Source organism: Ictalurus furcatus, chromosome 13 (assembly GCF_023375685.1).
Source record: "Ictalurus furcatus strain D&B chromosome 13, Billie_1.0, whole genome shotgun sequence".
NCBI lineage: Eukaryota > Metazoa > Chordata > Actinopteri > Siluriformes > Ictaluridae > Ictalurus > Ictalurus furcatus.
This window is the reverse complement of record NC_071267.1, coordinates 15,057,905-15,071,553: the sequence shown is the minus strand read 5'-3', so window position 1 is coordinate 15,071,553 and position 13,649 is coordinate 15,057,905. Positions and strand designations below refer to the sequence as shown.

The window sequence follows — 13,649 nt, the reverse complement described above, 5'->3', positions numbered from 1 at the left end:
TGCATATTATAAAGTGAAATACGGACAGCTCACGAACACTTACATAATCTGCCATATCGATTGCACCTATGAGATATCTACAGATATCTATTATAAAATATGCTTGTGTATTTCAGTACTTGTACACATCACTGTTAGTGGTGTTCATACTAAATAAAGAACATGTTATGTAATCTTATTGATGCAACCATGTACACCAGTATGAAGATCATGTAACACCAGTGTTATAACTGGCACTGCTAAACCTCAGCTGCAAAATCTGATTTCTGATTTACACTGTATTTATGCTTTAGAAATGTAAACATTTTCATATAATGTAGAATATAACTTTATCATAGGGAATTTGTGCACGTATTACATGTTGAGATGATGTAAATAAAGACTGTATAGAAACTTTATTCCGATTACCTTTAAATCACTTCAATGCAATACAAAATCAATTATTGTACAGACTGTACCAGTGTGAGATATCAGACCGGTTAAATATCTGCTCAGAGTAATGGTGGGTGCAGGGTTCAAGAGTTTAGAGATCTGTTGATCATTCTGGTTTAACAGTCACCTTGTAAGCACTCGCCACATATCAGGATTCTTGAGTCTAATTTCTGAGTTTCTCAAATATTATAGATATAAACAATTCGGAGAGCTATTCCTGGGTATAAGTAGGTCTAGTTGTACCAAGAAGAGGCTCTTCTGATCCACGAATGCCTTTAAGCCTAAACAACTCAGATGCAGTTTTTGTTGGTAAGATATTTAGAACAATGTCGCCATCTCATGGTCAGGGAAGAGAAAAATATTCAAGCGAAAGGGAGTCAGGAAAGTGGCAAGTCATAGACCTGATTATAATTCGATGAAATTCATGAAAAGGCTATGCTGCCACCTTTCATGAAGGAAAACAAATTAAGTCTTACAAGTAACTCGGCTGAAGAAGTGGAAAGCTGTGATTTGTATCAAACCCCCAAAATATATTTCTGATTATTAATGATAATTCTATTCTAAAGCAAAACATTGTGGGCATCCACAATACGTCAATACTTAATGGATATTTATAATCTATGGCTAAGCACAAGCATGATATTATGGCCGTATAAGAGAACTTAGAGGTGGTGAAACTCAGCTCTTTTGAAGATTTGAAGTCTATTTACCCAACTGGCTTCATTAAATTATGCCTCCATTACGATGCTCTTCAGTCAGATCAAAGGCATGACTAAGAGGCATGTCACTCTGGTCCCCGAACCCAATGACTTTTAGCATGACCAATGACAGATAAATCAACACTCTCTTTTCTCTGCCAATGTATGGCCTCTACAGGGCCTGGCTTTCAGACCCACTGTCCCTTTATCAAAATGAAGCCATCATCAAGCACACCCGCCTTTGGCAGGTCCTTCTGATATGTTACTCTTTTTTCCCTAGAAGAGTGGTGGAGTTGCTGGGTCAACCAGTCTCCGTCTGCTACTGAACAGGAGGCTGAGTGTGGCAAGTGGCAATGGCAGGAAGACTTCAAACACGGGTGAATGACTGGATGTGAGAGAGGGGTAAAGAGAGAGAAGCTCCAGGAAGACCAGATGAGGGGAAGGCCAGGAAAGAGCCTTGATTTCCCATGGAAGCACAACAAAGACTCTTTTTTAAAATAAAATAAGCGATGGCCTTTTTCATGACACCTCTTAGAAGTGCGCGCGTGTGCTCACATTGCATGGCAGCGAGGATAAGCCATCTATGTTAAAGCATTTGGCACTTCTGAGCACCCTGCTGAATCGCTCAGCTTTGGGACATTTGCTAGGGCTTACTATTAACAGTAGCTTCGGGGGTCTTTCAAATGCATGCTGAAGGAAGAAAATCGGATTCAAAATCAGACCAATTATCTCGTTTTCAAATCACCGTGGAGATGCATATTAAACAAATTAACATACATAAACTTCCTGTATACACAGGAAATGACCCGTGATGTTTACAATTTTTCAAGAAAAGGTATTCAGCTACACCAGCGAACTGAGAACTGCTATCCTACGATTTAAACATCTGAACACGTCAAAGGAAAACAATAATCCACAAGTTTAACTTGAAGGGGGTTAAACGGCTCAGATGAATGCTGAATGTAATGTAAAAGCACTGCACAGCAAGTGTTAATTGCATGATAATTAACCGCAGCATCAGTCAAGCAAGAGAAGTTAAAGATTAATCATCAGCCAATTAAATGCCCATGGTGAGGAGTGTGAGGCTTCTCTGAGGGGGGAAGAGAGAGAGCAAGAGAGAAAAAAGATCTCACTCTGATCCAAGCCATCAATCTCAGAGGCATAGCATCAGATCATTGGAAAGAGTTCATTTTCTTAAATGTTCTCGTTTATTTCACGCCTTTTTGGAATCTTTGTTGATGCAGCTACCATCTGGCATTGATATTGAGCACACCTCTAATTAGATACACGTGTAGGGTTTGAACGCAGGATTTAGAGGAAGAAGGACAGGAAAAGAAAAGGAATGGGAAGTGGTTCGTGCTGAGACTTAATGTGAGTTCAGATTTCAGACAGATTAATTACTCGCATTCACACAGATGGCACAATGGTGTGATATTCACAGGCAGTAAAAATCCATTGAAAGTAAAAGCAAAGAATGTAAAGAAAATAATCATATTTTCTTAAGAAATAAGTACATGTCTGAACACAATGGACAATAAAAAACTGAAGCAAGACAAAAACCAGTTTCTGAGGGCAAGGCCTTCATTAAGGTTTGATGTGTGTAGGGTGGGTTTTGGACGGTGGGTACGATTTATGAATAACTAAACAAGGACATGGAGGAGAAGCACAGCCTCACGCTCCTCAGGCCCAACACAAGTTTAGAAAACACATTCAGAATTAGCCTCGGTAGACACCACTGACCTTCAAAGAATTGTGTTTTGAAGAGGGAATACATTTTTTGGGCTTTGTGTTTGTGTACATGTTTGCGTAAACAATGGCGTAAACAAAGCTTGATGCGCCGTATGTAGTGTAGGAGCGGGTGTTGTGGGGTATGCTGTACTCACAAAGTCCTTCTCGAGCTTCTCCACCTCCTGTTTGTAGCTCTTCAGGCGGCTGTTGTACATGGCTCTGCTCTGAATGGGGATCTCTCGTACCTCCAGGTCCATCTGCTCCAACTACGCACAGCAGATTGGATTTTCTTAACTTGTGAACCAACTACATTGTGTCCCACGTTTAGCAAAAACAAGGGAAACTTTGCAAGCAGAAGAACAGAAAACCATGAAAGCAAAAGAAAGAAAGAAAGAAAAAAAGATACTTTAAAGTTAAGGCCCACAGAACCTATGACTAGATGTTGTGCAGTTTTGCACCAAGTTCTGACAAAATGGAGTCTTTTCTACTGCTGTCCAAAGAGGATTTTACAATCTCCTTTAATTTCTCCTTTTGGTTTCTCATTTATACTGCTAAACCTCCCACAGCTGCCTGACACCCTAAAGCCATACTCTTACTGTTATATAAAAAGACAGTAACAAATTTCTTGGAACACCTTTACAGCCAATTCTTCCAAAAAGCTCAGTTTATGATCAGTTTATTAGTTCTGACTGCTAGGGAAAGTCATCAAATAAGTAGAGAAGCGAGTCTCACTGCAGATCTACCAAGTGCTGTGGCTCTTCACTGACAGCTACTGCATGTGTCCATGTCACATCAATGAGCATGTGTACACCTCCCCTCAACACACACACACGCAAACAAACAGCCCAGCGGATTTACAGCATCCAATCAACAATTACATGGCGGAACAAGCACAAAAGCAATCAACATGCATCACATGTCCTTATTTTTAGCACCGCAGATGACACCTTTCTGCATTAATGGCATGATATGTGTCATGTGGTGTCAGTTAAATCTGTATTATGAGGATGTGATCACACTGTTAGCACAGAGAAGCCTTCAGCCACATGAAGAGTGTCTAATGTCACCGCTGACATTACAGATGTTGTTTATGCAGGGGATTTTTCTTTCCCTCCCCCCTCCCAAATTCATTATTTAGAAAATGTGGAAAGTGGAAATTACTGATCAAAGACGTACCAACTCTCTGACTTCCTCAAGCTGTTTGTCGACATTTAGAACCAGCTGCGTCTTGTCCTCTGAAAAGGAAGAAGCAGAAAAACATATTGATCAGTTGATGGGAGAGCTGCGCTTTATGACAAGAGCCCTACTACTCGCACATCAACAGGAAAAAAAAAACAAGCCTGCGTTTGAAGATGTATTTACTCGTTCGTGTCATAGAAAGATCCGTATTTGATGTCTGCTATTTCTCCACGTGTAAACATCTTTGTTGGTCTGTGGAGGAGCCTCGTGCTAACTCACAGAGGAAGATGCCAATTCCACCAAACACTACTCGAGCCATAGAGCCATAGAGTAAAATCAGGATGTGGCATCTTTGTGAGTCGAGGACACAAATGAGAACTAAAAAATGACAGCAGATGTGACGGACAAATACAAACGAAAGCATTATTTTTCCCTTATATGTTCTTGTAATAACCATAATCGGATGTTAACAACACAAAAAGCGTGTAAGATTAACAAAACTAACACCATACAATTTAGATATATATATTATCATACACAGTACTGTGCAAAAGTTTTAGGCAGCCTATTTTTTTTAGTACAAACTTTATTATAGATTTTTATTTTTTTTATTTTATGACTTCTATAATATCGAGTCAGTACAAGATTCCCAAACATTAGTTTTCCAGCACAAAATTAAATGTTTCAGAAAAATGCTTGTATGTCCGTAAAGGAAGCAGCATATTACGTAAGGGACACTTTTCAGACAAAAGACAAACAAACAAACAAACAAACAAACAAACAAACAAAAACACAATGATGGTTGCAGGATTTTGCTGCAAAAATAAGAAGCAAGTGCGACAGTCAAAGTCTCCAGAAGATCCATGTCTGGTTCTGCAAGATGCTCAATAAACCTTACCACAAAACTGCCTGAGACTATTAATAAAATATTTTTGAGAAAATTTTGTTTCCGTGTAGAAACATTTAATTTTATTATGTTTGAAGGCAACTTTGCTGTACAGAATTTTTTTTGCATGTGCCTAAGACTATTGCACAGTACTGTATATATATTAAAATGCATGGAAAGAATAAAAACGAGACTAGCACTGCCTTAAAACAAAATGCTGGGGGGAAAAAAATCCATTAACAGTATAAAAGCAGATGCCTGTCAATACAGTCAAAACAAAAGTACACCCATCTTTTGTTGGACATCTATCCATTTTTCAAACCTAGATATAACCTCAGAGCCCACACAGTAAACAGCCTGGGGCAATTCTTTGTAAGGTGAGCAGACAAAGGCTGTTCTATACAGAAGCAGTGCAGGACAGGCTGAAATATGCATGTCCCTACTCGACATGTACTGGACAATAGTAGCAACCCAGGAGATCCACACACTGACCATCAGACCAACATAGAGTTACACTTTTCTTACTAAGGTGTGTCTTTACATCTCCGTTCAATTTTTCAGAGCATTTGATTGGCAGACATTGTCGTTCTGGGGTTACTTTTTAAATAAGAAATACTCATTTAAGTTTAATGGAAGGAGAGCGAACATTCTCCTTGAGTTCTTATTTAAAGCTTGGGTTTTGTGCTGTACATAACAAAACCTAGAAAGGCGAACATCTATTTCAATGAATGAAGCGAGCCAGCCAAGGACATTTAATCTGTCCAGTGTGCTTTATCAGGGTCTGCACATGGGACATTGTGCACTGCAATAACAACAAAAAGAGAGTTTTGTTGATGCTGGCTTTAGGAGATCATACAGAAGGTCACCAACAAACATATGATTTTGGGGGGGTGTATTGGGCATCTTTATCCGCACACACAAAACATAAAATTTAATTCAAGAACGAAACTTTTCTGCAAAAAAAGGAGACAAGCCTGGCTATGCGTGATGAGCAAACACAGCGAATGTTTTTGTTCATATTCACGGTGTTTATTTAAACGCGTTTAGCAGCTGCTGGTGGGCTGCACGGACGACAAGTATCCTGTTTTTGCCAAGCTTTAACACAATGTAACAATAGAACACAATGCACATTCTCTTTCTCTTCAATAAGCAAGAGAAATGATACAAGCAATGAACTCTAGTACATTATTTAAATGAGAAATCTCCCCGTGTATTTTTGTTGTAGTTTTTTTTTCTACATAGCGTTACTCATTAGCTACACCATGTTCTATCTGTAATGTACAACAGTACTAGAAATGATACGAAATATTATACATACTAACGAAATTATAAGAGAGGGTCAGTTATCATTTTACTTACAAATTATATAAAATAAGTTGAATCAAGCACAAAGGATATAATAATAATAATAATAATAATAATAATAATAATAATAATAAAAAAAAGTTAGGCAGCACAGTTCAGGAAAACTCTCATTGTTATACACATTTCGTATAAACATATTTCTTATTTTACTGTAAAATTTACTTTTGTAAAAAACAAAAGATTCTTTCCGCTTATTCTTGCATAAACTCACAAATTCACATATTAACAAAATAATATTAATAGTATTTACACATTATTGTTACTAGGGATGTCACAAGAACCGAGACTTCGGTACCAACATTGTTAAAATGTGACGGTACTTGTTTTTCTGCAGTAGCGTTAGTACTGTTGGTAATGAAGATGACGAGGTTGTAATTCTTCTGGAACTAATGGGGGCAGCAAATACTCAAGTGTTTTAGTAGGTCCACAAGTGGTGAAGAAGAACAAGAAGATTGCCTACAAGCACATGGAAAAAACTATAGAAGATGGCGACAAGTTTAGTTCCGCCCTGACTCATTGAGAGGAAAGGTGGAAGGGTCGAATATGGAAATAATTTGCATTTGAGGCAGATGACAATAAACATATAATTGATGCTCTGAAGCCGGTGTGCAACCGATGCTATTGTTCATTTCAAGCAAAGCGAGGAAGCACTTGGAATTTGGCGAAGCACCTGAAAGACGGTCCTATATTATGTTTGAGGCAACTGGCATTGTGGCCGTGAAACCAGCTAACGTTATGCTCCATGTAATGTTTGTGACAGCCAGTTATTTGTTAACAAAGCTAACGCATTGCAATGTTATAAACTACCTCCCAATGGGCCACCATGCATCGCCATTCAGCCCGTGTCCTGTCACCTAAATGTAGCCTAATTTCACTAATAATTATTCAAATGTTCATGCTTTTAATAAATGTTTTTGGCCTGACACCAGATCAGTGAATTTAAACTAAGGCTTGCATTCAGAGTATAAGGACGTGTGTGTGCATGCGTACGTTTAGGAGTGCACCTTAGCACTTGCAGCCTCCATTGTTTTATAGGTCATTGTCAGACAGTGTTTGATAACTAAAATATCCCCCTCTCTCCCTCTCTCTCTCTTTGCCAGTATCAGCCAGAGGAGGAGGTCCTCCAGGAGAGTTTTAAAATTTTATTTTTATACCACACCATGGTATCAAGTATCGTGTATTTTTGGTGGTATCGGTACCGACTACTAGATTTTTGGTATCGTGACATCCCTAACTGTTATTGACTTTCACCATCAAATTAGTTCATTATCTATACACGCATTCAGCCTCCCATATCAGGCCTTAATATCACATAATAAAATTCAAGCAATAGTTTTACATAAGCAGACTAATTTGATTAATACTTAATTTACATTTAAAAACTGCTAACTGTAAGATTTTGGTAGAAAAACACTATCGCCGCCTACGTGTGGAAGAACATTTTTACAGTGCATTGTGCTGCACTCTTCTACACACATCTGACGGCTGCAGTAATGCATCTGATGAATTCAGGACCACATACTATGCACTAAAGACTCTAAAGGCTAATTCAAAATGACCCCATATGTGTAACAGCATACTATTTAGTAGGGTAGAATGTAGGCTGGGGATGTGCACCAACTAGTCCTGATTGTTACGATATAATGTCTGTGGTTTTCAATGTTCCCACAAGTTTACAGAACTGTTATGACAATAAAACATTCACAGTTTTTTACTGATCAATTAACTGGCCAGTTAAGACCTGTTAAGTCTAAACTGCATAAAATCTGGAGAAACACAAAACATCCCAACACAAAAGTTGTGTGTGTGGGGGGGGGGGGGGGGGGGGCCTGTCCCAATTATCATATAGACACAACTGTGGGTGTCTATTTGCCTCCTGCTGTTCCAAATAATCCACCATTTTCTGTGGGAATAAGGTCCTGTGATTTTGAGGCCAAGTGTAGTGTTCTATCATGCATGTCAAACAAGTCACATGCAGATTTGGCCCTATGCACTACTGGCGCATTAGAGAGTGTCAGTGTTTTAGAATTACATTTGCTCAGGTGTACAATCTATTAACATTGTTAACATTGTACAATAAGGCTCTGTTGTTGGATGAGAATTTTTTTGTCCATGGAAGTTATAAATAATAGAGTCGGTAAACACAATGCTCATTCTTAGTTAGTTACATAATATAATGAAATGGCTAATATGAAATGGTCAAATAAATCATTACTTTCGGTCAAAAGACTGGAAGAATGAAACTTTTACGTTTCTCACCTAACACAATCAAATTTCTTGGGGCTGCAATGTGACCAGTTGCTTGCTGTCATGAGGGATGATATAATTGTTTAGAACATTTTATGTTTATCTATTACATGTTATGCCATGTTTAAACAAATGTCTTTTTTTTTCCCCACAGTGTATAAAGTAGACATAAATTAATTTTACTTAAATGTTTAGTGTTGATAAGTGGCTGTGCTTGTGCATTTTACACTGCTGTTAAACTCTACACACATTGTAGTTTGTACTACGCACCATAGCCTAGTCACTCACCAAGTCCCCCACTAAGTCACCATTAACTAGCTGAGGATATAAAACACCCAACATCACATGACTGATGTACCGATTTATAACAGGCTGCTTTATAACAAAGTACACTGTCAATACTGGAGAGAAATTTAACAGCTAATTAGTTTAAATGGTGGGAGGAATGAATAATTTACACTAGTGAATTATTACATTTGGTACACTTCAGGGATTTGCTCAGAAATATATAAACAATAAACAAAAAGACTGTCGTTTATGATAGTGTTTGTTTTCCACTGCTTTCTGTATCTATATAGTTTAATGGAAAATTACATGAAATGGAAGTTTTTGGAAAATAGTTATTATCTGAACAGGAAAATATTGATTATTAAGTTAAAATATAGACTAGTATAAAATAAATTAAGATTTTTTCAGATTTGAATTAATTCAGAATGCAGAAAATGCTTAAACGGAAAAAATATACTTGCATGGCCATCAGCATATACTTGGAAGGTCCCTTAAATCCCACCAGGATTTCACGATTTTGCAATCAGAGAAACTAATGCAATACCAAGCAAACTCCTCAATATTCGGAAGAGCTTGCAATTTTTCTAAATTATCACAGATGTTCCGCAGATTTGGGCCGAGACGTGTCATGTGACATCACAACATGCATTCACCCAAAGCTCTCTTCTATTAACATGCATCGAACATGAGTTCAGCTAAAAGGTCTCATTTACCAACAAACATCACTGTGAAAGACCGTGCAAAAACAAACACAAAGACAGAAAAAAAAGCACAAAAAAAAAAAACTCCGCAAGTTACATCACACGTTTTTAAAAACGCTGATTATATGCAGCAGCATAGCCAAGAATTAATTTCAAGGAGAAAGTGGTGATCTGGCCTATTATATTAATAAGTGCAATACACTCATCCCAGTAGTTTAGGTAGATTCTGATTGGTTAATCAGCTGATAGCCAATAAAATGTGATTAAAAGTAAGAAGAATTTGTTTGATGTTGCCTTTCTAATGAACATGGTTACAGCAAAAGTACTGTACAAAACAATGTTATTTGACAGGCATATGATCAACAGTAGGTGGTACATTAGCCCAGCGAGTATCCAGTATCCAGTAGAAGGACTGTGTAATCAAACGAACGAACGATCAGCAAAGCTGCATGTGTGTTCTGCTAACCACCCACAAATGAGCATTTGGAACAGTCATATTTTCTCCCAGCTACTTCTCTACCTACAGTATCTGTAAGGAAAATTCCAAATACAGAGAAACAGGAATGGAGTAAGTAACGATGCCAAAATCTTAATCCCTCTTTAGTTCTAGATCAGTCTGGAAGCTGTAAATCGTTTGTACACTTATGTACACTGCACCACCAACTGATCATGGCTCAGATCATGGTTCAGTATAATGCTCATGCTGTTTAACAATGATCTATGTGCTGTGATTCTTCCTCACAGAACCCAATAATAATAATAATAATAATAATAATAATGATGCTTTTTATATGTTTGTATTGTTGTATTGGAGGAAAGTAATACAGAATAAAATAACGTTAAACCTTTTTAATTACATAAGTTTTAAATGACATGGTTTTAATTGCTTTATGAGAATACTGTTAAAGATTTCTGTTTGTACGATTATTCACTCAGAGTATTCAAACATGGACCTGTTGTTCTCCAAACGAGAAGCCATGTTGCTTTTTCTGCACTACTTCTAGAAGGATAAACATCATACTTTAAGAATTTTTCTCGGTCCAATGCTGCACAACGACATTTTTGCACACCGTTATAACCAGCATACAAGTGTACCATTTTTCACAGCAGCTATACTCTGTGTATATATTCATACAGTGTGTACATTTATATAGCTGTTTATTTTAATACTCTCCTGCTACTATATTGCCTGTAACACTGGAATTTCCCACCTGGGATTAATAAAGTGTTATCTTATCTTACAATCCCCTGTGAAAGTACTAGAACAGCAAGGCCACGTCTTTGTTTTTGATATTCACTGAAGACATCTGGGTTTGACATCAATAGAAGAATATGAGAGAGCAGATCTGAGTTTCCGCTTCAGAATTTCCTGTTTATATGTAGATATGTTAAACAACTTACAGCATGGCACCGTTTGCTTGAACTGACCCATTTTTCAAGTGATTAATGATAATTAAAGAACATGTGACTGACAGGTTTTTCTTGTTGCGCAGGTGTGTCCTGTTAAATTGACTGCACAATTAATTGTACAATTAATAGCTATGAATGTCTACTCTTGGTTTGAGCCCTGGGTTTCAGCTGTGAAGACTGCATTTGTTGTTAAAAAGGATAAACCAACATGAAGACCAGAGAGCTGTCAATGGGAGAAAAGCAAGCCATTTTGAAGCTCAAAAAAAGAGGGAAAATCTATCAGAGCCATTGCACAGGCATTGGGCATAGCCAATACAACAATTTGGAATTTCCTGAAAAAAGAAAGAAACCACTGGTGTACTGACAGCCAGACGTCAAACAGGTCGGCCAAGGAAAACAGCACCGTTTCATAAACTAATATATGGAGATTATACAACTAAATATGAACACTTAAAACTGTACTGGTGTAACTTAACTAGTAAAAACATATATAGCTAAATGAATATGAGTATGGAGGTATTTTTAAACAAACATCTTACATCAGACAAAAGTGAGCAGTGCATCAAAAACAAATACAAGAGACATTTCAGAAATCATTCGGGTTGTGGCATGGTTAATTAGTGTTGGTAGACTAGCTGTTTTTTGTTGCAAAAAAAAAAAAACATGCCCCATCAATAACTGTGATGAAGATGAAACTGTTGAACACCTTTTAATACAATGCTCACGCTCAGCGGAGATATGGCAAAAAATTATAAATATAGGATTGGATATAAACATAAGTGAAAAACCAAAAATGTATGGAACCTTTGATAAAAAAAATTCTATAAAAGAAAAAGAATTTTACTGGCTCGTTATCTGCATTACCAACTACAAAATATGGAAAATGAGATGCAAAATGGTCATCAATCAGTGCCATGTCCCCGCTGAGATGGTTTTTAAACAGATTATGTGTGAATTAAAAAGACAAAAGACAATGGAAAGAAGAACAAAAAAAAAAAGCACCCATGGACTTTATTAAGCATGTGACGAGGTGCGAAATATTGAGTAGGAGTGTGAATTGCGATGTATGTAAATGTGAGAATTAACTCTGTGTAATATGCTGTGAACCAATTAGAAGTGTTAATATATGTATGATGTAAATGTAACTAATGGAGTGTAATGCAGTCATTTGCAATTGTAAAAAATGTGTCTGTAATGTGTTTTGAAATTTCTCAATAAAGTCTGATTTGAAAATGGAAAACAATGGCAGTTGATGACAGAAACATTGTATAGCTGTGAAGAAAAACCCCAAATCAACAGTCAGTGACATCACCAACATCCTCCACAGGGCAGGGTTGAAGGTATCACAATCCACCATTTGAAGAAGACTTCAAGAGCAGAAATATACTGAAGATGCTATACCACAAGATGCAAACCATCAGCAGTAAGAATCAGAAAGCCAGATTGGAATTCACAAAGAAATACAGAGATGAGCCACAAAAGATCTGGAACCAAAATTAACTTCTACCAACATGATGTAAAGGCTGAAGGGTGGCGATAGCAAGGATCTGCTCATGATCCAAAACATTCAAGCTCATCAGACAAGCTCGGTGGAGGTTATATCATGGCTTGGGCTTGCATGGCTGCTTCTGGAACAGACTCACTAATCTTTATTGATGATGTAACTCATGATGGTAGCAGCACAATGAATTCAGAAGTCTGTAGAAACATGCTGACTGACAATTTACAGAGAAATGTATCCAATCTAATTGGGAGCTACTTCATCATGCAGAAAGACAATGACCCATAAAACACTGCCAACACAACAAATGAATTATTCAGAGGAAAAGTGGAAGGTTTTAGACTGGCCAAATCAATCATCAGACCTTAACCCAGTTGAGCAGCATTTCACCTCCTGAAGAAAAGACTGAAGAAAGGAAACGAACTAGCCTTACTGTTCCACTACTTTCAGAGGGGCCTGTATGTCAGTAACATTCAATTAACCCCATTCTCTCAGACACTTACTAGTTTACTAGGTTTCTAAAAAGAAAGGCTTCATATTACAGATTTTTAAAAATAATAATTTTATTAGTAACTTCGACAAATTTCAACTTCTAAACTGATCTGCTATTAAGGAAACGTCAGCTGTATAAACTTTACCGCGGTCATTGAGAACATGAGAAGGAGAGAATAACGTCAGAACTCAGAAAACTAAACACCGAGTGTGTTTGTAGTGAGGCGTAAAACACACTGGTCATTTGATAACGCATGCTTGTCGTTAACTTTCTAGCAGAAACAATGGAAAGTCTGTTGTTTTTTTTTTTTTTTTAAATCGTTTTCCATGAGCGCACAAGCACTCAGCTCACGCTGTAGCGACTCCTTGGCAACTGCATACCGGCTTTGGATTTGGGCTGGTTCCAGCTCGCTAGCATTACAGGAGCTGACTAGCTGCCTCGGTTCAGCTGACAGTCTTTTTTTCGGGGGGAGACAGCACTTACCTCCACCAAGTTTAGGTATTCTTCCTATTTTGTTGGTAATTTCTGCGGTGAGAGTACCAAATTCCTGTTCGTAGGCTTCAAAATCCGAAGACATTGTTGTGAATTGTGAATTTAAACGCTCTAAGACGGATGTCGCGACACTATTACGCTGGTTGTATCAAATGTTATTATTGACGTCGCCGTCACTTCCTGGATGTGTCACTGAAATTGTTTTCCGGCGAAAAACACATTACTGTTT

General features: G+C 37.6%; 1 protein-coding gene across 4 annotated transcripts in view; it reads right to left on the bottom strand.

The window, feature by feature from the left end:
* The window catches only part of vti1a (vesicle transport through interaction with t-SNAREs 1A), a 117,566-nt gene extending 103,961 nt beyond the window's left edge, over positions 1 to 13,605 (bottom strand). For all 4 annotated transcript variants that reach the window (XM_053640605.1, XM_053640603.1, XM_053640606.1 and 1 more), the window contains exons 1-3: positions 13,412 to 13,605; positions 4,035 to 4,093; positions 3,014 to 3,124 (exon numbers count right to left, since the gene is read on the bottom strand). In XM_053640605.1, coding sequence (XP_053496580.1) covers positions 3,014 to 3,124; positions 4,035 to 4,093; positions 13,412 to 13,505 — 264 coding nt within the window. In that variant the 5' untranslated portion in view covers positions 13,506 to 13,605. The remainder of the gene's footprint in view (positions 1 to 3,013; positions 3,125 to 4,034; positions 4,094 to 13,411) is intronic.
* Positions 13,606 to 13,649: the final 44 nt, after the last annotated feature.